Raw genomic sequence first — 25,494 nt, 5'->3', positions numbered from 1 at the left:
GAGAGTTTGTAAAACGTTTGACAGGAAATCTCAAACTGCAAACAAGGCTGATTATTACTCTTTGAATCATGGATTTTTATACCATTAAAATTTTATATTGTGTTTGTAAACTTTAGCCAGACTACTGACTACAAGCAGTAAATATGTCTGACTGTGACAAAATCAAACATGACAGATAATTATCAGAGTGGGTTAAGGAGTATGAACCTGACAAGCCTGATAGGGAAATGTATGGTGGCCTGACTAAATTACACGATCTGCTCATGTCATCTCCTGTGTCAGTACAAACAAGCTGCAATGGTAAAGAAAACGTGCTGTATCACCGATGCTCGTGTGTTGTAGGTTAAATTCTTTAAAACCACCAAATGTCCAGGATTTACAATTTCTTCATGCGATCACAGTGACAGATGGTTATCAACTTGATGACTGATGCTCTGCTGTTAAGTTAGCAGCACTGATGTTACATACAGAGACTGCATAAACATTCTGTAGAAAGCTTGGTTTTTTTGAGTAGAAATGGCAGTAATAACATTTAAATGGCTTTAATACACACACATAAATTGTTTTATCAGCCAAAATTGGTGTGAATTTGAACATGTGTTCTTTCACATGGCATGAGTGTATAATCACCAAAACTGCTAAAAAAAAAAAAAAAAAGGCTGAACAGCTGAATATCACTAGAGAAATGCAAAGGCTATGCACATGTGGTTTAACTCTGAGATATGTTCATTTGTTTGCTGTTGACTTGTTAAACCTAACCCATACATCGTTGGTCTGTGGGTTTATTTCAACAGGTCAATGCATTCTATTTTCCTGCTAAACAGGGGCTCAACAGTGGACTAAATATCTACACAAAAGCTGCTAAAGAAACCACGCGTCACTACGCGTCCCATTATCACTGATTCACAATCTGCTGCAACTTCGCGCAAGCATTTCATTAAGAAAAGTGCATTTAGACATCAGGTCTTAGCAAGTCATTCATAAGTAAAAAGCTATTCAAGTGGCCCATTACATAATCTCTCTGGTTCTCAAATTGCTGCTTGTTAAATCAGCTAATAACGAAGACAGACTCTGCTAAACACACTGTGCCTGCAGGATGTTATCAGCTATAATGCTCAATTTACCAGGACCAACTGTGTACATTTCAGGAAAAATTAACTGATGAAGTGACTCTTTAAGTTCTCTGGTTTGGTTCTTAAGTTTGCTGTCACATCTGTTCTCCATCTCAGAGTCATTTGTTCTCAGGCGCTCTGAGGGAAACTGACAAAATTCTTATCTTACATTTCTCAAAGAATATGTAGCTGAGGCGCCACATCCCCTTCTATCTTTGGACAGTACTACTGACTCTCTAAGCCTGCAGACTCTCTCGCTCAGTGGCTCTGTGACATTTGGTAGATACCTGAGAAGTCAACCCATGAACAACAACAACAAAAGCAAACTGACAACAAATTATCAAATTTAAACATAATAAATCCCTTTACAGAGATCAGATAAGATTTAAATTCTGTGAATGTTAAGCAAAATCCAGATGTCAGACATGATCAGAGTATGACATCAGATAGCTGTTATGTAAAGTCAGCCCCTCTCACGGCAACAGGATTAATAACAAACAGGTAAAAGTCAAGCAAAAGTGGCCTCTAAGGTGAAGTCTATTTTGATGAGGTACAGAGGAGATTAATGGTTACCAAATCTTCAGTGATCCGTAAGTAAGCACTAACAGCATTAGACAGCAGCTTTCACCCCAGGAAGTGAACCCTCAGACCACCTGAGTGGCTTTTAGTATCAACGTCAAAATCAGTTTTTAGGAAAACAGTCACACTGATGGCAGGAAGTCTTACTGTGCTAGAACAAATGTTTGTACCATTGTACATTTTACAAAGCTTCTCTGTCCTATGAAGGACACCATGTATCTCCAAAATGTTTTCAGCTTTGCAGTATATTTTTTGGTTTATTTTTGAGAAGTTTTATAAACCATAAAACCCAAAATCACCAAAATTGGAGCTGAATGAATGGACATTAATTATTGATTAATTTGCACCTTTTATTCTCAATATATCTTCAGTCTATAAACTGCAAGAAATTTGTGAAAAATGCCTGCTGTAATTTCCCACAGCCAGAGGTAATGTGTTCAGATTGTTTATTTTATTATTTTATGTGATCAGTGGGAAAAAGCCCAAAAATATTCAGTTTACTATCATATATGACAAAGAAAAGCACCAAATCTGCAAATTTATGAAGCTGGAAACATTAAACATATTGCATTTTGGCTTGAAAAATGACTAAAAATAATTATCAAAATAGTTGTTGATAATTTCTCTGTTTATTGACTATTGATTACCAACTTATTGATCCAGCTCTAAATTAATGAGTGAGAAAAAAAATGGTTGGGTTGGTTTGTTGGTCAGCTGTGCCCTATAGTAACCCTGTTGACTCCACACGGCCATGACCTAAATAACATGCCAAAGCTTAAAGTAGGCTCTCGACTCGCATTCAAATGCCATTACATCAGGATCATCCTACTTTAACTTCCGCTTGCGTCAAAATGTATAAAATTTGAACCCGGCTCTCCGCGCACGTCCAGCTGTGATGTGACATCAAAACAACATCTTCTCTACCAGTTAACTTCTAACTCGCACTGGAACAGACGAGCTTTGAAACGGTTTCACTAAGGCCATATGGTTGCAGTATAAAAAGTGCAGCTTAAGGACACGTTTAAAACTATTAGCATTTTGACCCTGAGGATGAGCAGTGGGGTTACTGCAGAGCGTCGTCCAGGATGCGGCCGGCAGACACACCGGCTTCTCAGCAGCTCTCCTCCCCTCAACACCCTGTCATGTTAAGCCGAGCTCTGGCTCAATCTAAGCCTCCGAGAGGTCGCGGCCTGAAATGGGAGGTCAAAATCGGGCCTCGCTGCAGGCTTCACTCCCTCATATCAGCAGCCGGTTTGAACAGACTCCTGATACAAGTCTAGACTTCTGATAACAGAGCCGACTGTACATGCAGTTTGTGCTGTACTACATCGTCTTCTGTAATTCAACACAAAACACACCATTGTTCTATGCAGACGCCTGCATCACCACTGTTTCACATCCTAATGTCAGACACATGACGATTGCTATTGCTGTAAATAAGATTTGGGAAATGCCACTTGAAGTAACATTTAGTGTAGAACTATGACACAAATATATGATTTACACATTTACCATTCTTTTCAGGCAGATGGAAATACTACAATACAAGCACATTGAAACCCCTGAAACATTGATGGCAATTATATTTTCATTTTGTGAGTACATTATATTAATATTAAAAATGTAGTATATTATCTGACCTTTGATTGATTTAAAAAACCCCAAAACCCAATATCTATTCAATGTAACTGCCCTGAGTAATACATTAAAATACAAAAGTAAAACAAATATCTGTTTATTTGAGCTCAAAGGATTAGTCAATTGGTTGATGGACAGAAAATCAAACAGCAATTATTTTGATAATCCTTCAACTGTTTCACTAATTATAATATAAAATGCCAATAAGCTTCTAAAATGCTGTTTTTAAAAAAAAAAATCATTGTAAACTGAAAATCTTTCGGCTTAGACTAAACAAGACATTTAAAGATGTCTCTGAAAACGATTTTTGACATTTTATAAACTAATTGAATAATCTCTTATGTAAATAAGAACGAGTTGCAGCCCTACTGTTTATATCTGTATTGTTTCATTAAATTCACACAAACTGTTACATATGAGAGGTAAGAAACTGTAAATGCTGACTGAAGCTCTGTCGTGCCCAACACATCTCTGTCCTATTTTATAATTCAAGGGCTGCGACAACCGAGCTGCCACATCCCATGACTCTTTGGATGACAATACAGAGAAAAATCACTTAAGTAAAACACGCTGCCTTGGGATGGGAGGAGGAAAAAAGGTTTTCTAAAAACAGTGAAGCCCTGTCATGGAAATAAATGCTTTTTTAATCTAAAAAAAAAAAAAAAAAAAAAAAAAAAATCCACATCCGGCCCTCTCACATTATGTAAGATAGAGTAAGGCCATCATATTAAACTTTGGGGAAAGAACACTGTATGAGAGTTCATATCCTGTGTGTCTCCTTACAGATAAATACTAGATCCTGATAATAAATGCAGTGAAAAGGTCAAGTCAACAAAGGGACGTGAGGGAAATTAAAAGTTGGAACGATTGTTTAAAAAGCTCCTGACTGTAAATGTACACCAGACAGGTTCAAAACCTCCCAGTATGGAGGAAGAGCTGCCAACTCGCTCTAAACCCAGACTTTTCCATTTGATGCGATTCATGAAGAGTTTAATATTTCAGTAATGGGTCTCATATTTTCCAGCTAATTTTGGGACATTTTACTCAGAAATTACTCAGGTATTTCCAAAAAAAAAAAAAAAAAAAAAAAAAAAAAAAAAAAAAAAGAAAGGGGGAAGGCTGACACAACTTTGTCTGATCACAAGGGAAATACTGCAGTTATTACGTACACATTCATTACATTCAAGTTTTTAAGAAAAGTCTAGGAGGTTACGTTCATAAACAACTCATAAACAGAAATTAGTATCCATGAGAGTTTTCTAGTCAAATAAAAAAGCACCTGTATAAAGAAACATCATCCTACTTTCTTCATCTATTAGTTAAAGTAGCTTACACTTCAGAATATTATTTTCTGGTATATAGGGGTGTTGTGATATAAATCTGTAAAAACGATAACTGTGAGATTCAAAAAATGAAATACTGATAAAGTGTTAATAATGCACATATGATAATATTGTGATGGCAGATGTCAGGCTTTGTAGATCTTTTGTCTGTCAGTTGATCGTGTTTCCTTTTCGCTCTCCATTAGGTGTAAATATTGTTTTTGTATATATTTAGTATGGTAACAGACTCTCTCTACTTCACTACAATTTCACCTAATGGATTTTCCTACAAAGAGACAAAACACACAATAAATAAAGTTAAAGATTATTAACTATATTATTATTATTATTATTGCTATTAAAAAATTTTCTATAGATATTGCAATAATGTTGTTATTGTGAATTCCTTTGGCTCTAATAATCATGTAATGAAAATCTGATATTGTGACAGCCATAGTGGTAAATTTGATATTTCTGTTATATATATTTTTATTAATATTAATATTTTTATTTTTCATATGTTGAGGTGTATTGTTGCTTACCCTACTGTTTGTCAAATAAACTTTATTACACTGCAGAAGTTGTAAATGTGCCTTGTGTGTATATTTGTCTCTGTGTAATCAGATTCTTTTCTACCTTGTAGGTCAATGGCATTAGGCTACTTTAACCTGACATGCAGTCACTTAATCTTTGAGTCCAATTAACCTTGTGTCATCACACTATTCCAGGAGGCAGTAAAATCCCTCATTAACCTAAATGGCATCTGTATTGGCTTGCTCTAAGTGGAGTAAATTTGTTTTTGTTTCATGTCCTGTAGATTTAAATCCACACTCCTAATTAATGAACTGATCGTCATTGTAAACATCGTAATTTTCTGTTTCTATGAATCAGTGCTGCCAGATCTTTTCTGTGCACATCTAGAGATTTTCAAATATTACAGTAATGCAAGCTTGGACTGATGTTATAATAATAATAATGATGGTGTTTTTGTGCCATAAGATTACATAAACAGACCAGGCATGTTTTCAAACAGGGCACTGATGCGATGCTGGAAGCTCAGAGGACTCGGTCAGACTGCCAACTCTGTGAACGCCGGGTCAGCAAAGTCGCGAGAGAGACACACACACAGACAAACGGAGGGAGGGAAGGACGGATAGACGGTGGGCAGGAGTTAATGTAACAGAGCAAAGCCCTGTCATTCTGCCTTGCTACAGTGATCTGTTTGTAATCCTGCTTCAGATGTTTGTTTGGAGCAAGGACGGCCCTACACACAGTCTCCATTGTTGGGCAGTTGGGTGGTAGGATGAGGGCATGGAGGAGAAAGGGCACAAGACCAGAGCCTATACGTCTCTCCACTGGAGAGCCGCAGCTGCTCTATTGAGGACGAGGAGCTCAGAGAGGTTTGGGACCGTTTGACAGCAGCTGGTAACAGCTTCTACAGCGGGTGGCTTGGCCTAATTATCAGGATAGAGATGCCAGCAGCCTGATTCCCCGCTTTCTCCATGAACATGTTAGAAACAGGCGCACATTACACAGCCGATTGAACAGCACCATGTCTGCCACTGGTTATAATTGGGTGCTAATTGCGCAGCATCCTGAAGAAGAGGAGAGTTGACTGGGCAGGCCAAGTGTGGGATGTGTTTTGAAGAGGAAAAAGTTGAATGAGACGGAAACACCCATGAGCCTGGGTGATATGTCTGAAATTAGAATAAAGATATTAAGCTGAATATTTCTTCTGATATTCATTTATATCATAATCCAGCAAATAAAGGAAATATCACTTATGTTAAATGCAACTGTAAGTAACTAAAAAACTAGAACTCAAAGAATTTACAATCACCATTTGTTTATTAAGTTAAGACAAAAACACTACAATGTTGAGTGTTAGCCTAATTCATGTTCAAGCTACAACCTGAAAATCAGAAAAACAGCAGATGATGCAGTATGAAGTGTTGATAAAATGACACGACGCACTGCAAGAACAGCAGCCTCAGTGCTTTGCACACCTTAAGTCAACATGTTGACATTCCCACTCATGAATACTCAGTAGTCATTACTACATTATTATTACATAGTACTCAGTACTCATGGGTCAGGCCACAGCCATCTTTGAACTCGGCCTTCATTTTGATCTCAACTACACACCTGTAAAGTTTTATGATGGCATCATTCACGGTAGTGATGCTGATGTAGTGACGAAGTTTAGGTGTCTCCAGGACTTATCTTGCCATGATCTCACACACACACACACACACACACACACACACACACACACACACACACACACACACACACACACACTTTGTGATACAATGATGTGATTTTGTTTGCTCACTGAGTGAATGAAAGTTGACTGAATCAAAGAGTTAATCATAAATCACTGCCCACCTATTGATCAGAGTCCATTTAATTAGGCGCTGTTATCCCTCACCCTCCGCCATCAGTGATATGGGGATTAAGTGCTGAACATGCTTCTGAGTAATCCTAGGAGCCCACAGAGCAACCACTTACACACCACTCAATCAATGAGGCTTGGGATTTGTGGTAAAGCCACAAGCACAGTGTGATTCTGTATTTCCTGGGCAAAGTCCTTGTCCAAGGTCAGGACTGTTCATTTTTCATTCTGAAAAAGGAGCAGTTAAGTGTATGGCAAGTCCATGATTAGAGCTGACCAGCGTCCTGAGTCTCCATCAGAGTGACAGCTGCATCCTCCACAGCAGGAGCAGAGGAAGGATGAAGCATCTCAATTCAATAGTAACAAAAAGCAGCCAAACAACCCGGCCGTTTCTCTAGCAACGGCTTGTTGATGCTGCTGTGTTTATGATCTGTCTCCTCCCACCTCTTATCCCTATGCTCCTCCCCCAGTGCATGACAAAAAAATCCCCTTTTTAATCAGCAGTGACAGAGCCTGACCCAGATTGCCTCGAGAAGGCTGCATGGTGGTGTGGCGAGGTTTACTGAGGCCACAGGGTTTCATGATAGAGATGTAAAAGGTGCCATAAGTATGTGTAGGCCAAAATAAAGACGACGATTCAGCAGGGTACTACACAGAGCACCTTTCAGGCTACTGAGCCTTGACTGCACTGCTACAGATGGTGATCTGGAAAAAAAAAAAGAAATATGCTTGTGGCAGTAGTCAGAACTTCAACATACGGCTCTGCAGGCTCTGGTGAGACTGCCTGTGGGTTTCATATCTGATATCTAACACTGATCCATTTCATACAGAGGTCTGACCTATTTACCGGCTTCCAAACTCATGATTCCTCTGTTCTCTGATGGTCCAGCTGATGGATGAAGGGTTTGTCAGGCCAGAGAAGTTGGCCTCGTTGATCATTCGAACTTTAAAGATAAACTTTAAAGGGTCAACTTCTCCAGCGGTGCTGTGCTGGGGCCGGTTTCACACTGGCCTGGAGTATTAGACGAGCCTTGATTTTGCTCTTAGATTAGTTTAATGCAAGTTAGACAGTTTCACAAAAATAAAGAGTGGCTTATTTTAAGCCTATAAAGTTGCCCATCCTTTTCCCAGGCTAACTCAGAGCCAAGTTTACATGGTAACACTCAGTGACACCTGCTGACCAGTGGCACCAAACAACAAATAAAAGGAGTCCTACTTAAGATAGTCAAGAACTAGATAGCTTTGTGCAACTGCTGAATACAGTCTGAGGTCTGACTATTAGTTTGCTCTAAGCCATGGTAAAAGTCTATCTCTGTGGATGATTAAAGCTGCTCTCTGCTGCTGGTGGACATGATTCCTCCAGCTACACTCTGCTAAGTTAACCAGTGAACCTCAAGCAGTGGCCACATTTAGGCTGAAGAATACTAGTTGTATAAGTAGTAGTTGCAGGTTTCAACAGTGTTCACATCCTCAAAAACATTGTTGATTGTAATTCCTTTTCAATGCCTTTAACACTCTCTAGAGCTGAGCAAATATGTACAAAATGAATGATACTACAATCCAAAGAAATTCAGATGTGAAGAAATAAAGTATCGGACTCATATACAAAGTGACATGATAAAAGATGCAGGGCTGAAACTAACACTTATTTTCATTATTGATTGATGTGCTGTTTTTTGAATAAAAATTGATTCATTTATATAGTGCTCTTATCCAAAAAGCTTTTTTGATTTGCCTCTCATTCACACATACACACTCACCAATGGCTACCATACAAGCTATGAGTGTCTTGCTCAAGGACACTTCATCATGAAGAAAGGGAGGGATCTAACCTCACACTCTGGGATTACTGGACGACGCCCTCTACCTTCTGAGTCACCGTTCCTCAAGCTTCTCTAACAGTCCCTCTTTTTCACTTCTTATTTTTGTTTTATTTTTTTCATTCATGATTCCTATGAAATGTAGAAACTGTAAGCAACCAAAATATCATATATAAATTCCATGTCATTACTAACACCGCCACCAACCCTCAACCATCTCTACACAGCAGCACTTTTCAAATCTACAGAACTTTATAGAAATTTATAGCCAAGATCTATGTGAGGAATATATATTCATGAAAACTGGTTCACATGTGTTAATCTGCTTCCCTCTATGTTGACAAACACAAAACAAAATGGGGGATTTACCTTTGAATGTTTACAGCCATACGTCCAACAGACAGGACTGGACAGACCGTAGCAAAATGTGAACTGACATAATTACAGGGTCTCTGCCATACTATCCCACAAAAACAGCAGATTGACCGGGGGGAGGTGACTCACTTCAGACGAGTGGCCAGATGACGAGTCCTTCTGAGGCTACTACACAACCTGACACAACAGAAATATTGGAATGTAAAAAAAACAAAGAAACAAACAAAAAACAACCTTGTGTCACGTCCACACCATCTGAGGTTAAATTAACACACAGATATTTTTGCACACCCACCCTATCTGATTCATATCAGATCTATGTGTAAACAAACAACTCTTTAAACCAGCTCTCCTCATCTGCAAATAGGAGCTAGAGAAAAATCTAAAATTATTAACAGTGGACCAACACGCTCTACATGTTTTGCCTCATCACTGCACAGGACTGAGGGATGACCTTATTAGGTTCAAGGAAGGAAGGCAGACTCAAATCAAATAACTCCCTGTGCTTAAATTTAATAAAACTTTCACTTGGGACAGTCACTAATCAATCAATACGACTTCCCATTTTCCAAAGCAGAAGCGCTGTGAAGTGTGCAGTTTCCCTCTGCACAGCATTATGTCAGCTCAGTTCCTTTCTGACTCCTTTACATGATGTGATACTCAGAGCATTTGGGGATAATTACTGATTAGCTTTGAGACAGTAGCAGCATGTTGTTGACCAGTTGGATACAAGATAATCTCATGTTTACTGTCCTGTCTACCTCTAGGACCAGACTAAAAGTAAACGGGCAGGGGGCGGCCGCTGCATTTGGGCCTACAGCACAATGTCAACGCCTCTGGGTCATCCAGCTCATAGCACTGCTCACTGTTGAGCCTACTGTCACACATGGTGGAAAAAGACAAGCCCACACAGTTCATTACAGTGATGCAGAGGAGCAGCGGCTGGCTGACGAACATTTTACTGCAACACCGTTTATCATCTTGAGATAAAACAAACTGGTGTTGCTAGGCAAACTCAGCATGCAGCTTATGGCAGGGACGGAAAAACCCATTTAGAATCTAATCCTTCAAGATGACATTAACATGCGCTGAGTTTAAGTAGCTTATATAAACGCCCTACTGCAGCAACTGTTTGGAGTCAGAGCATTTTAACAGGAATGTTGACAAGTCTCTCGAGGATCCTTCTGAGACCTTTGTCTCTGCGACTACTGCCATCGGTTTTCCTACCGAACCTGAAGCTAACCTAAGATTTATCCCTGCAGAGCAGTAATAAACATAAAATGATGAAATAAAGCATTAGAGGATTTCTGAAATATTTACGTTTGAAGAAATATAAAGTAGATTTGGTTAAAGACCGTGCTAAGGCCTGAAAATAAAATACAAACCAGTGGTTGGCAGCAAGATAAGAAGATATGGAAGGCAAATTTTTTTATACTTCTACTTTCCAGGTAGAGGCAGTTATCTTGTCTGAGGCGAGACGGAAAAAACAGACCTTTGTGTTTCCCCACAGCTCGTCTGTCATTCCTAGTTTGGTAGTTTGGCAGAGAGAGAGAGAGAGAGAGAGAGAGAGAGAGAGAGAGAGAGAGAGTATGTCTTCCACAGAACCTCTGACAGGCTTGTGTTTGCCAATAAAACTCAGAGGCTCTTCATACTCTCGGCTGCTCTGCAGCTGTATCCAGCAACTGCTGTCTGTTATTGGTCCGTGAAGTTGTAAAGTCCAGCTGAAATTACTATTAGACATCACTTCTGCATGCAGGAGGAATCCTAATAACTCTCCTGATCTACCTCCACCAGCAGGTCAAAATTTGACTTTGTCCAATACTTTGGTTGATGGCCAAACACCTGCAAAACTATTGGACTAGTAATAAACTACAATGGTGTACATGATAAAAATTATACCTGATAGACATCACCATATTAGCATTGTTAACAAGTTGATGTTAGCAGCTCAAACCATGACCACATTTAAGGTTTTGTGACTCTAATTTTACCTTATCTATAACGGCTTAACCAAGGCTGTGTCACTCATGCCAGTAAAAGAAGTTGCTTTGGGAAATTACAATTAAAGCCACAACTCCATCAGCACTTTTGAGTCTGTTCATAAATTTATTATACTTATTATGCAACAAGCAATGTCCACATGTCCATAAAAAGGCATGACACTGATTAATTAATCAATATCATACTTTCAATCTCCCCCATATATGTATCGTACCACAGGCACTGCATAGTGTACATTACAGATTAATGAAGAAATCCAAGTCTGCCTAAAAGCTTCTGAAACGTGCAGAGGCAGCTGGGTGGAGATTGTGCTGTACGACACACAACGTCAGCTCTAAGCCCTTCTCTGTGTGTCCTGTACAGTATATTTATGCAGTTGGGGGTCCTGTGGGAAGAGCCAGAATTAGCAGTGGATAGTGAAAGGTCATAGAGCAGTGGGAATGGAGATCCTGTTGACGCAATCTGTCCAATCATATTTGTTTCCTTCGGCCAGACACAAGTGCCTACGTCTAGACTCGAGGAACAAACCAAAACAACACAATCCCATAAAATACATTTGTTTGCGTTTGACCCTGCTTAGAAAAGCTGCTTTTTGACAGTGGTGGTGACAGCATTCAAACCGGTTTCATAACAACACTGAAATACTTCCTTTTAAGAAGAACACACACCACTTAGCAGCGCAAGCTCCTAAAAAATCTTAACAATGACAGTGAACATATCTTAACCAGAGAGAGACAAAGAGCTCTCTAAAGTGTCAGAGCAGACCTTGCCTGAGTGTGTTTTACAGTTGTTTAAACAGCAGTAAGCCATGTCTGCTGCTGTATACACAGTAAATGCAGGCAGACGGAGCCTCTGGAGGAGTTGTTTTTCACAGGCCTGTGTGGTATGCATTTGCGTCCCAGCCCACTCAGACCTACCTCATGGCTGGCTGGTTGGCATTCCTGCCTCACTCTGTAATTATGGCTCTTCTCCAGGCCTCTAGGCTCTGCTCTCCCTACAATGCCGTATTCTGACAGGGCAGGGACCTGCCTCTGTCAAAGGTGCACACTTTTCACCTGGTCATATAGCTCAGGCTTTAATTTTAACAATAACACATCACAGGGCGAGAATGTGCTTTGACAACCGCGGAGGGCAACAGTTGCAGCAGGGAGAAAAAAAGAAGCAGCTTCAATTACACTTGTTGTCATGGATCATAAGTCAGGGTTAATGATGATGTTTTTAACCTCGGGGTGAAAATATGTGATATTAAATATGTTAAATGAATTAAAGAATTAAAATGAAACAAGTACTTTGCTTTACACCCTGTCTCCCAATGTGTGAGAAAAAGCTTTAACACTTGTGAAAGAGTCTACACACCAAGCAGCACATAGATCCTTGTAATCTGGTGATGTGATACTGAGGCTGCAGTGAGAACAGAGGAAGTTTTACTGTACATGCTCATATAGCACATTCATTTCAAGCTGTTGGATGTGTCAACAGAAAGTTTCTGGTCTCCGATTTGAGAGGTGATTTCCTTTCTAATTACTGTCTAAAATGTCTCTGCAGATACAAACAACCTGACAGAGATAATGGATGGATTCACTTTCATCTTCTGAAAATCCCACAATATAACTACATTTATCTGATCTCAAATTAGATAATTGTGATGTTGACATGCCAATTCTACTGGACTTATTCACAGGTTTGTTTACAGAGTTAAAAATGAAACCTAGGACTGAAGCCTAAGCCTACAGAACTTGTAGGAAACCTACAGCAAATAAGCAAATATTTTTGACCAAATGTTTCAAAACTCAACGTACTGTTGCCACTTCAACAATGTGAACTTGTTGTCGTAAACTGATGAATAATCCAAATGCATTATCAGTATGTGAAAGGAAATCTCACAGAATTTCAGACAATCTGCTCCATTCATGCAGCTGGGGGCACATGACATGCCTGCAGCAGAAGGATTAGGACGATCAGCTGAGTGCGACTCAATACCACATTGTTCCTCGCTGCTCACCGCTTGTTTTTCCTCCAACTCTCCTTGCAGCTTATCAGAGGTGGACAGAGCCAAATCTCTCTCCCCTACGCCTGCCAAACTTCAATCATTCGCAGTCCACTTCCCCCCGTAAACCGCTAACAAGCCACTATGGTGGTGCCAAAATGTCAAAGCCTTTTGTGTTACTTTCATGCTCTTTATTGTTTCAAACAAAGCTCTAGGTGTTTTTTTTTGTAAAAACAGCTCATGTTCAGGACAAATAAATACAGCTAATGGCAGTTAAGAAAATCAGAAAATCAGCTTTGGGCTTGAGATTACAGACTACACACTGAAGCCTTTGTTCGTAGGTCACATCTGTATTTGGGTGACAAAAGGCAGCCACACAGCATGCCGCTGTGTGAATGTATCAGAAAGGGTGTGTGTCAGCCTGAACTCATCCTCCATTCAAGCTCTCATTGTTTCTGCTGCATGCTGATAACAAAAAACACACACTATGCAAACAGATCTCATCTACTCCATCAAAGGCTGATGTGGCAGTCTGGACAACAAATTAAAAGGCAGGTCACAGACAAAACAATGAAACATACTATTATATGGATTTGTGGCTGTGGTTCAAAGGGTAACTGTGAAAATGTTTATCATGCAGGGATGCTAGCAAGTTACTGTTTTAACTTTCAACAAATAGTTTTGGAAAATATGTTTATTCTCTTGCTTGCCAAAACTTGAGGAGAAGACTCATGTCTGAGAGTGCCAAGAGTTTGAAGAGAAGACTGATGTCCCTTTCATGCCTGTATGGTAAGTATATGTTGTTGGAGCTTGCAGCGGGTTAGATTAGCTACGCATCAAGACTGCTGCATGCCCCTGTAATACAGGGAGTCGTCATTGTTACACTTTGATTTAATTAAATTTATTAAACTTTTTACTAATTAAAAAAGCAAGATATAATTTGTTGATTAACGAGCTTTGGAGATGCTGGTAGCTGGATTTTGTTTACTTTCAGACAGAGCCAGGCTCTTCCCCCTTGATTTCCAGTCCTTATGCTAAACTCGGCTAAACAACTGCTAGCTCCAGTAACATTTACTTATCATACAGGTATAAAAGGGGCATCAATCTTCTTATCAAACTCTAAGCAAGAGCGCAAACAAGCATTCTTCCCAGATTGTCCAACTATTAATTTAATAGCTGTTGGTTCTTCAGAGCAATGTTCAATATGCATAATATATGTTTATTAGTACAGTACCACATCACACTCGGTGGGTCTTCCTTTAAAATATCTGACATAGATTCACAGAAAAAGCTACAGAAGTGAAAATCCTCTGTGGCTTAATGATAAAAGTATTAAAGCTTGAGTTTGTATCCCAAAATAGCAAAATAATTACATATCACAGCAATTACATATCCCTTGACAGCCACTGTGCATTCAGAATTTTGCCCAGAAAGCAGTTTGAATGCACCTTTAAACCTCAAAGAGCCACATCAGCAGCATCTTGCCTTTGAGAAAGGACTGGGCGAAGCAGAGACATTTAACCCGCTGAAACCTCTGTAATGGAGATTAAAAAGCTCCAAGATGTGCTCACCTGGCACTCATGTGAGCAGGCCTGTGCTTGAACAAAGGGAGATGGTGTGCAGCAGAAGAGCACAAATACAGTGTACGGATATTCTGTGTTGACTCAAACTATGCAAACACTGCACCTGATGGCGATGAACAAACACACTCACGGCTGACTTTCTGCTGTACCAGTATTAGTTGCCTTGGGAAATCAGTGTGCTGCAGTAAATAGATTTTTACTTTCCAGTGTGATAATCATCTGTTTCCTTGAGCACTGCTTATCTTTAACAGTAATTTCATTCAGCCAGTGATTCTCAAACCTTCCTTTATTGTGGCCTTTGGCAATCTGTCTATCAATTTTTTTTCCCACAATAGATTATGTGCAATCTGGATTTTAAACATTTTGTTTATACAGTTTTATGAATAGGGCTCACCTATATAGAGTGAGGAGTCTTTCTTCTTCACATGATCATCGATATAGGACACCCCTAGAGGCTGCACCGGCGTGGCTCCGATACCCAGCAGGACCTGAGCTCCGATCAGCAGCAGGTACATCATGTTGGTGTTGGGCTTGTGGGCGCACACAGGGTCCACTGGCACCTGGGCGTCCCTGCTGGTGTTGGAGCAATCATCCCGACCCACGTCAGTCCTCCACGTTTCGCGTATCTCATACTGATTTGTTAAAAACTCCGGGAGAGCTGAGAGAAGGGCGCCGAGTGCCATGACAATGCCCCCGCAGCCTATCAGACGGGGACGATGTGCTTTGGCCCCAAAGTAGCTGACAAACAGGATCAGTGCCAGGTTGCCTATCTCAAAGCTGCTGGCTATCACTCCGACGTCAGCACTTTGCAGGTTGAACCGTCTCTCCAGGGTGGTCAGCACACTCACCTGAAAACAACAACAGAGCACAGACTCAAACCAGGGTCATGGGAATGATGCTGAACAAAGCAAAAAATATGGCACAAATACAAAACCAAGGATGTCGCGGGAATCTCACGTCACCAACAGAGAGAGAGAATTCATCATATGATTTATCAGAATACATATAAGCGGGTGAAAATGCACACAGAACACATTGTGATCAGATCGCATCTTGAGGTGACATGAAAATGCAAAGTGCAGAGTGTGATTCTGCCCAGCAAGTTGAGGGGGCACCTAACTCGGCCTCTTCCTGCTAGGTTAAGTAAGCCCAGCAAAAACTAGTAGTAGCAGTAGCTAGCAAGTGATGAATGATGCCTGTCTACAAGTCTGCCAGCTCAAACCAACTAATTTGTAGATTAAGATCTGATCAGAAGAAAGGGGATAGCAAGAATGCTTAATAATACCAGGGGTAAATGCACAGAACAGTCATTATCCAGATAACATATCCAGATACAGATCACATATTAATACCAGGTGTAAACGGGGGCCTAAACTTGAGTCTTCTGGATGTGCTCTTGGAGAAATCATCAGTCACGCTGTTTGAAACTGTGCCTTTCCATTGGAATATGCTGAATGACAAGCTGTTCAGATGTTCCACACTGTGGCTCCTCCCTGCCAACAGGCCTCTGTTTCTGATTAGCTGCGCACAACAACATTGACTTCCACAGCTTTAGTTAGAACGGCTCATCACAAGCTTCTCTCTCTTTCACCAGCTGTTGGAGCCTACCAGTAACTTCCAGCTGAGGTGCACAAAGCAGAATGGTTGTCACAATACAGTTTGTCAGAAGTGATCCAGAGGTCAGTGATTAAATACTGTAAGTGAAGCATAATAAGTCTGTTGTATAGGAGAGGAAGGATGTGTTTGCTTGCTTGTGATGTGTGGGAACAGTCTCTCTATGCCCTGCGAACCAGTGTCACATTTAAACAGTTATCAAGCTATTTTCAGATCTGTCCCAAACTGTCCTTGAAAGGGCATCACAATTTTCCATTTCACAACTGGCTCTGTTGAAGAGTTTTGATTGAGCTCTAAAAAAAAAAAAAAAAAAGGATCCTGCCAACACAAACATCCCGTTCTCCAAAGACTGACTTCACTGCAAGATAAATGAGCTTGCTGGTTTGTTGTTGGAACACTTTTCCATCAAATGCTTAATTATGCCAATTTAATGTACACAGTGGATTTGAATTGGAGCAGTTGTTTGAATACAACTAGGTGACTTTTGAGGCTCCAGAAGGCTCTGTGCTTTAGGGCCAAATGTGGAAGTGACTGATCAAAACTCTTATTTTTTTTTTTTTTTTAAATACAACTAGACTTGAATTCGATCTTTAACTTGACATTAAGCATCATACATTGCTAAATATAAAATATACAGTTTTTTTGTGTTGTTTTCAGCTTTTCCTGCATGTCTCTAAAACATTCATCACATTACAATCTACACACAAGGTGTGGTGCAGAAATAGAAATTAACAGCACAGCCATATCTTAGAGTTACAAGTTCTGAAAACTGAATTTGTTCTATGAAAATAAAATCTGTCGTGAACCAGGGAAGAAACCCTATTCCCTTCAGTCCCGACTGATGCCTGGTATTAATCTATGATCTGTTTCCTGTCCCGTTTGAGATAAGATTTAATGCACAACAGGCGAGGAGGATGAGGAGATGTCATTGCCAACAAAGACAAACATTGAACAGCCTGTTTGCTTTGTCACTGGAGTTTAGAAATAAGTTGTCCTCTGTGACTTTTAGAAGGCAGAAGTGACAGCAGGTAATTCTTGCAGCTGCTCTGAACCCGACTGCAGTGACTCCTTCACTACAGATCAAGGTACGGGGAGGATGATTGTTGGGAGTGGTCCGTGCCGGTGTCCTTCAGTGATGTTGAGTGGATGGAAAACTTCAGAATGAGTCATGACGTTTCTGCCCCTTGGGCGGCTCTTTCCCACAAATGCGAACGCACTGGACAGGCTGCATTTACGCCTGGCTGGCTCCACCCTGGCTGGGATCTGATCGTAACATTGCCTCATCCTCTACACTAGCTCTAGGTCTACACAGTAACACTGCAATAAAGTAAAGCAGAGGGAGCGAAGCCATTATCTAATCAGATCCCATCCCGTTATGGGAGGCCTGGGCAAGTGTGTGTGTGACTGACAGCTTCTGCAGTGGAAGCACTCTGGATGAGTTAAGCTCTCGTCGCCAGGTTCAACATGTTTGTGCACTTCCACTTAAACAGGCAGCCTTCCAGGAGGATTAAAGCCAGAATAAATTATACAGGAAAAACCCAGTGGAATGCAGACTGGTCAGTGGTCGAAGCCACATTTTGTCCGGATAACGACTTAAACTGTGGAAATGTTTAAATCAGTTGCATGGCAACAAAACAAACCTTGTCATGCTTTGTGACATCCCATCACCTCACAGAAGAGCGAGTCTTGTCTGAGCACAAGGAATCCCAACTTCCACTGATTTATTTCAGCATGTACTGACAGGGTCTGTATTATCAGCAAGCAGAAAAAGCTGCTCAATGCTGACATTTACCTCAGCACGTCAGGGTTCTGCACTAATGTGAAAGTGCTGAAATAGTGCTACTTGTGAAGGCACGGCAGCTGTTTATAAGTGAAGCCGTGGCTATTTAGAATCATTTCCACTCTGTTTTATGAGGTGTGACTTACTGAAGGTTGACTGAAGGTTGACTGAAGGTTGACTGAAGGTGAGCTAAATGTACTTTAACTGTTCTGAATGAGCTATTTTGTGTCTAAAAGAAGCTACATCGATAGCATTAGCTGTGGGCACACAGAATATTTTCTACTTTTTTAAATGTTTTTATCTTTATATTTTATCTCAAGTTTTTGAGCATGAGTGAAGTAAACAATTACATTTTTTCAGGTCATGTATGTGAACACACACAGTAAAGCAGATTTTGAATTAAATGTCTATGTACTGATTACTAACACCAACATACTGTTTGGATACAATAAAAAAAAAACACACTTTGGATTTTTTAATTTTTACCACTTTACCACCTGTGCACAAAAGGCCCAAGTCTGACAGCAATAATAAATTACCTGGCAGATGTATGTTTTGCATTATGGCTGAACCAGAAATAAACCTGAATCATTTAACATCTCAGCATAAATTTAATTAACGGATAAAAAAAAATGACAAATATGTATGATTTTATTGGAACATAGCTATCAATGCTGATATTGAATATAGTTTTAAAAAGACAATAATGTTCCTGTTGAACAGTTTGGGCTTCTCCCTCCAACACGCTGCGGTTTGACAGGTTCACTCAGCTGAGACGAACACAGTTCAGGCTCAGGTGTTCGTTGCACTTTGCAGCTCGAGCCCTGAAGTGTCGGATTTGGTTCTTATCAGGGAAGCGTTACTATAACCAACAGAGACCCACAGGTGCTGCAAACACAGAAATCCCAAATAGAGCTTTCCCAAGGCTTGTATATAATATTAACTCCTACAATTAAAATCAGTTGAAATTTGTTCCTATAGTTTTTCATTGGTTGAAACAAGACAACTCCAATGACAGTACTGTAAATTGTGTAGAATGAAAGGTAGAGTCTTCAGATTCCTTGTTTTAGCCGACAGTCAGCTCAAAACCAAAAGATATCCAGTTCACCACCATATATGACAACAAACAGCCGCCAAACCTGTTATTTGTGAAGGTGGTTGCCCTTCTGGCTTGAAAAATGGCTGAGACGACTAATCATCAATCAATTAATCATGCAACTATGATATATGATAGTGAACTGAGTACCCCTGGGGATTTGGACTGTTGGTCAGACAAAAAAAAGATGTATGAAGATGTCACTTTTGTCTCTGGGAAGCTGTGATTGCAATTTTGTTTTACATTTTACAGATAAAACAATGAATCAATTGAAAAAGTATTCATCAGATTAGTCAATAATGAAAATTATCATCATCATGATCATTGCTTGCAGCCCTAATGTCCATTAGTGAAGTCATCAACTGCTGAAAAGAATCGTTCATGAAATTATTTATTTCAGATGTTCATTTTTAATGGACATCAAAAAAGGCTGTTAATTTGCTCCTATATCAAAAACAGTAAAGGCATCAAAGTGAATTTCTGAGAAGTGAGAGAAACCCTAATAAATCAGGGAATAATGACAATCTCATATTTCTGTCGAATTTGCCTGTGCAGGCTGACAGGTTGCAGTCAGGCTGCTAAATCAGGACATGCAGCATGTTGCTAAGTGTCTTGTACTGTAAGCCGCTCAGAGAAAGCAAAGGGGCCATGATAGTTGAGTTTTGTCCCTTTGCTGCCAGCAAACACTCTTAAGTCCCATCATCCAATCAGATACGCCGCAGTAGCTCTTGTAGGTTGATTCCAGTTGACCAGATTGTCACTGAACCAGGTACCTAATGTCCTGTCCATGTAAATGAAGCTCTATGTAAAAGAGCTCTGCTCTGTCGATGAAAACAAATAGGGGAGAAAGCCTCATGTGTTTGTGTAAGTAAATCATCCCAACCTCACCTGGAGCTCCAGGTTTATTGTTCAAACTGTCTGAACAGGTGTGCAATGCCAGCTCGCCATAAAAAATGCAGAACTGCGTGTTTTATTAGAAAGGAAATAAAGAGAACAATATCCTCCTATGAAACCATAACCTAACTGACTGTGAGTGGCACTGCCGTGCTCTGTGGACGCTCTTAGCCGCAGGATGCTTGATGCTCAGCAGATCCACTAACAGAGAAGATAAGATGTTCCACTCCAAATATGGCCAAGGCATTTAGGGTTTAGTCTATTAATTGCAACTGAGCTGGGGAAACGGTGTGATTCTTGGAGAATAAACATTGCCAATGTCAAAACTAAGCGTTCACAGAGGATGCCTGAGGCTGTGTAGTTCCTCTGGGACACTTTGAGGAATATTTTGGAGCACTACTGGGAGCTTTGTCCCATAAAATTTATATTAGAGTCTCTGAATGCTTTCCGACTTTTCTGTTTTGTTTTTTTTCCATTGAAACATGATCATAAAGATAAAGATTTTTAGGTTTAACTACAAAGAACATACCAAAAACATTACTCATCATTGTGGTTGCTTTTGTTATCAGTGTGATTAATAGTAAAACTGAAAGTAACGGGTAAAACTAAAACATAAATTGAAACAGGAGGAGTGGGAGGAGGATGTCCTTGACCTTGAAAGGCATTTTGGGTAAATCAGCCAATTACTGCCTTCCTAAATATGATGAGACTATTATTATTAGTGCCAACCAAAGATTAAAAGGTCACCCTTTGGTTTCTACACAGATGATTAAAAGTTGGCTCGGATTGAGTCGTGATATATTAAAGACAAATTAGACATAACGGCAGACAAGCAGAGGGATGTTTTCTCAATAATAAGCTAACTAACACGGGACAGTTGAGCGGCATGAAATCTGTCCCGCAGGCTGTACTTTACCGAGCAGGAGACAGACTTCTCATGTCATCGCTCAGCTGAACGTAAGTGTTTAGCCCAAAGCGTGGAGAGTAGCACAAACCCAAAATGTAAAGCCCAGACCCGGATAAGATAACTCTGAATATGAGCTAGAGAAGCAGGGTCTGACAGTCTCACAGTGACGGAGAAGAACAGTGTGGGTCCTGCTTCTTGAGTTCGGGTTGTGTGTTGCTACTCACCAGGTATGCTCCGACGGTGCCCTGTGCCAACATGAGGGCGCATTCCGATATCAAGAATATCTTGATATTTGAGAAGCATGAGGAGTTTTTGCGGAGGCCGTCTGCTTCCAGCATGTCCCCGCCGCTCCGGTCCGAGTCCCGGTGCTTCTTCACCTGCATCGTCCCCTACTTTAGCCACACAGCACTGTGAGAAAAGCCCGAAACACACACACAGGAGGAGAGTGACCGCAGGAAGACACCGGTAGGTACAGTGTTTCGCTTTCCCCTGAAGACTACATTCGCGGTGCTCCGTGTCGCTGTGTCTCCTGATTCAATAATGTGTCCTCTTTCATCTGACGGGCTACGAAACACACATCCAAACTCCGCGGGGCTCTGCCGGTCGTCTGAGCCTAAACATTGCCTCTTCGTCGACACGCAGAAACATGTGAACTCCCTGAAGGTGTTTGCAAAGGCACGAGTGAACTACGGGCGCGAAATTTTCTGTCAGATCGCATGTTTCTGTCGCGGGTTTTTTTTTTCTTTTTCTGTGGTGTTTTAGCTGCAGGTGAAGGTTGGAGTTAGAGACTTCCTACTGCCGCTCCGGACTGTCATGGTCCTTCACCGACAATGACTGCTCTCTCTCTCTCTCTGCGCTCCCACCTCTCCCTCTCTACTACTCTCCTCCAGTGTAAGCACATGCACGACCCTAGAGGCGCTGTGTAGCAACATCACAAGTCTGCTCAACTTGACTGACTTAAAACATCACTACAGTAGTCCTGTGGGGCCCCGTGTGTGTGTGTGTGTGTGTGTGTGTGTGTGTGTGTGTGTGTGTGTGTGTGGTTGTGTGTGTTCTGATTTATAATTTTTCCCACATTAAATCTGCAGGAATTATGTCTGCAGTGCTGTTTGAGAATTTTGTTTAGTCTCATGGCTGCAACTAGGGATCATTTTAGAGCTGAAACTACATGAGGCGTGTCATTGAGTTGATTAGTAGAGAGAATAATTTAATAGATTAATCGTTATCAAAGAAAATGGCAAACATCCTCCTCCTAAGTTGACAAAGGACACAAGAAAATTTGATCACGTTTGAGAATTTGGAACTGATTTTTATTATTAATTTTACCATTTTTGTTAAGAAAAATGTGCTAGATTAAGCAGTTATCAAAATTGTTGCTGATTAATTTTCTGTTGATTGACCAAATGTTTAATTGAGACATAGGTTCTGTTTTATGGTTACCTGTAACTAGGCTAATACACGGTAAAGCTATGCATCTTAAATTAAGTTATTGGAGCCATAAAGTCTTTGGTGGTTTGGTTGAAACACGAAACGGCTTCAAGGAACAGTACAAGGTTTTAGGAAATATGCTCTCTTACCTTCTTGCCGAGAGTTAGATGAGAAGATTGACAGTTTATCCGGTTACCTTAACTGAGCATAAGATTGGACAAAGGGGGAAACATCAAGTCCGCCTTTTCTCAAAACCATGATCCAAACCAGATGGACGTTGCCTCTGCGATGTTACCCATAGGTTCCTGAAGAGCAGTTGGAGTTTAACGGTCAGACTGGGCTCTGCTCCGCCATCACCATCTTGGCAGCGCCTAACTCCCGGCTAATCCAAAACAAAAATGGGACAAAGAGGTGGGTCGTGTTTGGAGCCGAGACTTCGGTCCATGCCTATGGTTTTAATAACTCTGGCAGGCATACGCTCCCGTTAGCATCATTAGCACAGGTTAGCACCTTGCTCGAAGGCTAACCCACTGCTAATTCATTACTGGCTAATTAGCTAGTTAATGAGCTAAGCTAACAAGCTAGGTAAAGTGAGCACAGATACTCATGCCTGCTAATTAGTGCTAACATAAATAAAATAAAACCAGACTTTCACTCACCTCAAAATACACTTCCTCACGTTCTGTTAGTCAGTTAACCACACAGCAAAACATATTAATTGTTCGATATTTGCATGAAAAATCATCCACAACCAACACCACAAACAGGCTGAGAAAGTGACGTTAGGGACTTGAATTAGCTGAGGTGACAGCCAGCGGACTGTGACAGCACCTGTCACTCAAAGCGGCCCTGACCACAATTATGCATAACTTTAAGCATTAATAGAATTTAAACACGTGAGTTACATAAAAAATTCACACCCCGTACAGTTGTTATGAAGTGGGAAATTAGTTATAGAGACTAAAACCGTTTTTTTGTACTAAACTGTAAACATGTTTATTTCTGCTGTAAAGTTGGGCATTTTAACATGGGAGTCTATGTGGAGGTTTGCCACTTGCTCCAAACCAAGAAATGCTGTGATACTGTAACTTCCCACAAAACCATAGCGGGTTTTTTACTCCTCAATTTTATACAGATTAAATAATCACGATATAACATGCTAATGAATGAACCTTAGATGTGCTTTTTGTAGGATTTTACTTTGTGACAAAACCAGGTTAGCAGTTTCACACTGTCTCCATTCTGTACAAAGCTAAGCTAACCAGCTGCTGATTGTGGCTTTATCTTCATTGTACAGACATGAGAGTGGTATCGATTTTCTCATCTAACACTTTAAACTATTAATATAGTAACTTTAAACTATTCATCAATCATCAAAATAGCTGCCGATTAAATTTGTGTCCTCTGACTAACAGATGAATTAACTAATCACTGCAGCTTTTGCTCTTTAACGAGGCTTTGGTGAAGGAGCTATGATGTTTGCACAGTACGTTTCCAACATTTATTATTGGATTATCATGTTGTCAGCATGTCTGGGATGAGGTATTGCAGTGGCTATGATGTAATGTGACCACATAATGTGATGATGATGGGTTGGAACTAAACAGGATGATAAACAAATGCTGTGTAAAGGCTGCCAGGGTTTTCTTCACAGCTGTTTGCACAGTTTTGGATACAGCAGCAGTAGCAACGGAGTGAGGACAAATAAAGGTCAACAAGATGAGCTGGTAATTGGTGAAGTGTGAAACATGTTTTTGAACCAAACTGAACATTTATAAACTGGTCAAAACACCACAGTGACACGCAAGGATTTTATAGTATTATTATTACATATATTAGATATTTTAGATCAATGCTAGAAGAGCTGAATTGATTAGGCGAACATCTGAAGATTTCACCTTGGCTATTGCTGCCCGAACATAGTTCCAATGTTTCAATGAATAAAGAAATTATCCAAAGATACATTTGGACATATTAAACACATGAGAAAATATTCTTTAAAAAAATAGATAACATTTCCCCCTAGTAAAACAAAAAAAATCCATTTGAGTCAACAGCATGAACATAAATTTAACCTTTAACCCCTGGACAGTGAAAACTTGACGACATATCAATGTGTAGATGATGCTGTCAGAGTTATCTCATTATTAATTTAGTTTAGTTTTAATTTAGTTTTAGTCTAGAGGAACTGAAAACTATTCTGTCTCACTTCCCCAGAACAAAAGATGAACCGATCTACAATGAAAACTATAAATGATCATTGCAAGATTCAGGGCGGCCCCCTCACTTTTTTGGCAGGTATCCAAAACAAAATCATCATCAATTGTAGATGCTTCCTCACTCTCGATCAGCGCACTCCCACACAGAAATCCATCCTACACACTTTTGCATGTTACTTCCTACGTCCAGCCTGGTGGGAAAAGCCAAACGTAGACCGTCAAGCTGACAGTTTTAGTGTCAGAAGCTTGAATCAGAAAAACTGTGTGTAACGGTGTTAAAATCTCGCTGAGCGCTGATGTTCCAAAACTGAGACATGTAAATATTGAGAAACAGCAGTGTCATGAGAAATGTAAATCTACCACATAGCTGATTGGTTTCAGCCATATGTCAGTCTCCAAAAGACAGTTTGAAACCAAGCAAAGATTAATGATTCAAAAACCCTGAAACCTACACCCTAACGTTTTTTTTTTGTGTGCAGAACCTTTACTGACCATACTTATTATTCAGCAACAGTGACTCACTTCACTGTGTTCATCCCTGAATAATAAATCTTTAACCCTATGGTTCCCAACATTTTTAGTTTGTGACCCCTGAAAGTACAGTCATTAGTGTTTAACTGAAGTGCTCTAGTCAGTCAGAAGTTGGGTGGAGCTATGCTGGAGATTACATGATAGCACCAAAGTCGGTGAATGTATGAAATTTATTCCACAAGATAACCACAATGTTTAGAATATTTTTGAGCA

The 25,494-nt window shown here is 40.2% G+C and overlaps 1 protein-coding gene across 1 annotated transcript in view; it reads right to left on the bottom strand.

Moving 5' to 3' along the window:
• Nucleotides 1–21,987, bottom strand: part of slco3a1a (solute carrier organic anion transporter family member 3A1a) — a 35,331-nt gene extending 13,344 nt beyond the window's left edge. Inside the window, exons 1-2 of the mRNA XM_023422486.2 lie at nt 21,328–21,987; nt 15,207–15,660 (exon numbers count right to left, since the gene is read on the bottom strand). Coding sequence (XP_023278254.1) covers nt 15,207–15,660; nt 21,328–21,486 — 613 coding nt within the window. The 5' untranslated portion in view covers nt 21,487–21,987. The remainder of the gene's footprint in view (nt 1–15,206; nt 15,661–21,327) is intronic.
• Nucleotides 21,988–25,494: the final 3,507 nt, after the last annotated feature.

Source organism: Seriola lalandi, unplaced genomic scaffold (assembly GCF_002814215.2).
Source record: "Seriola lalandi dorsalis isolate HSWRI2012SDOR001 ecotype SW California unplaced genomic scaffold, Sedor1 jcf7180002054682, whole genome shotgun sequence".
Taxonomy (NCBI): Eukaryota; Metazoa; Chordata; class Actinopteri; order Carangiformes; family Carangidae; genus Seriola; species Seriola lalandi.
Note: the sequence above shows the minus strand (reverse complement) of the source record. Positions and strands in the feature narration are given on the sequence as shown.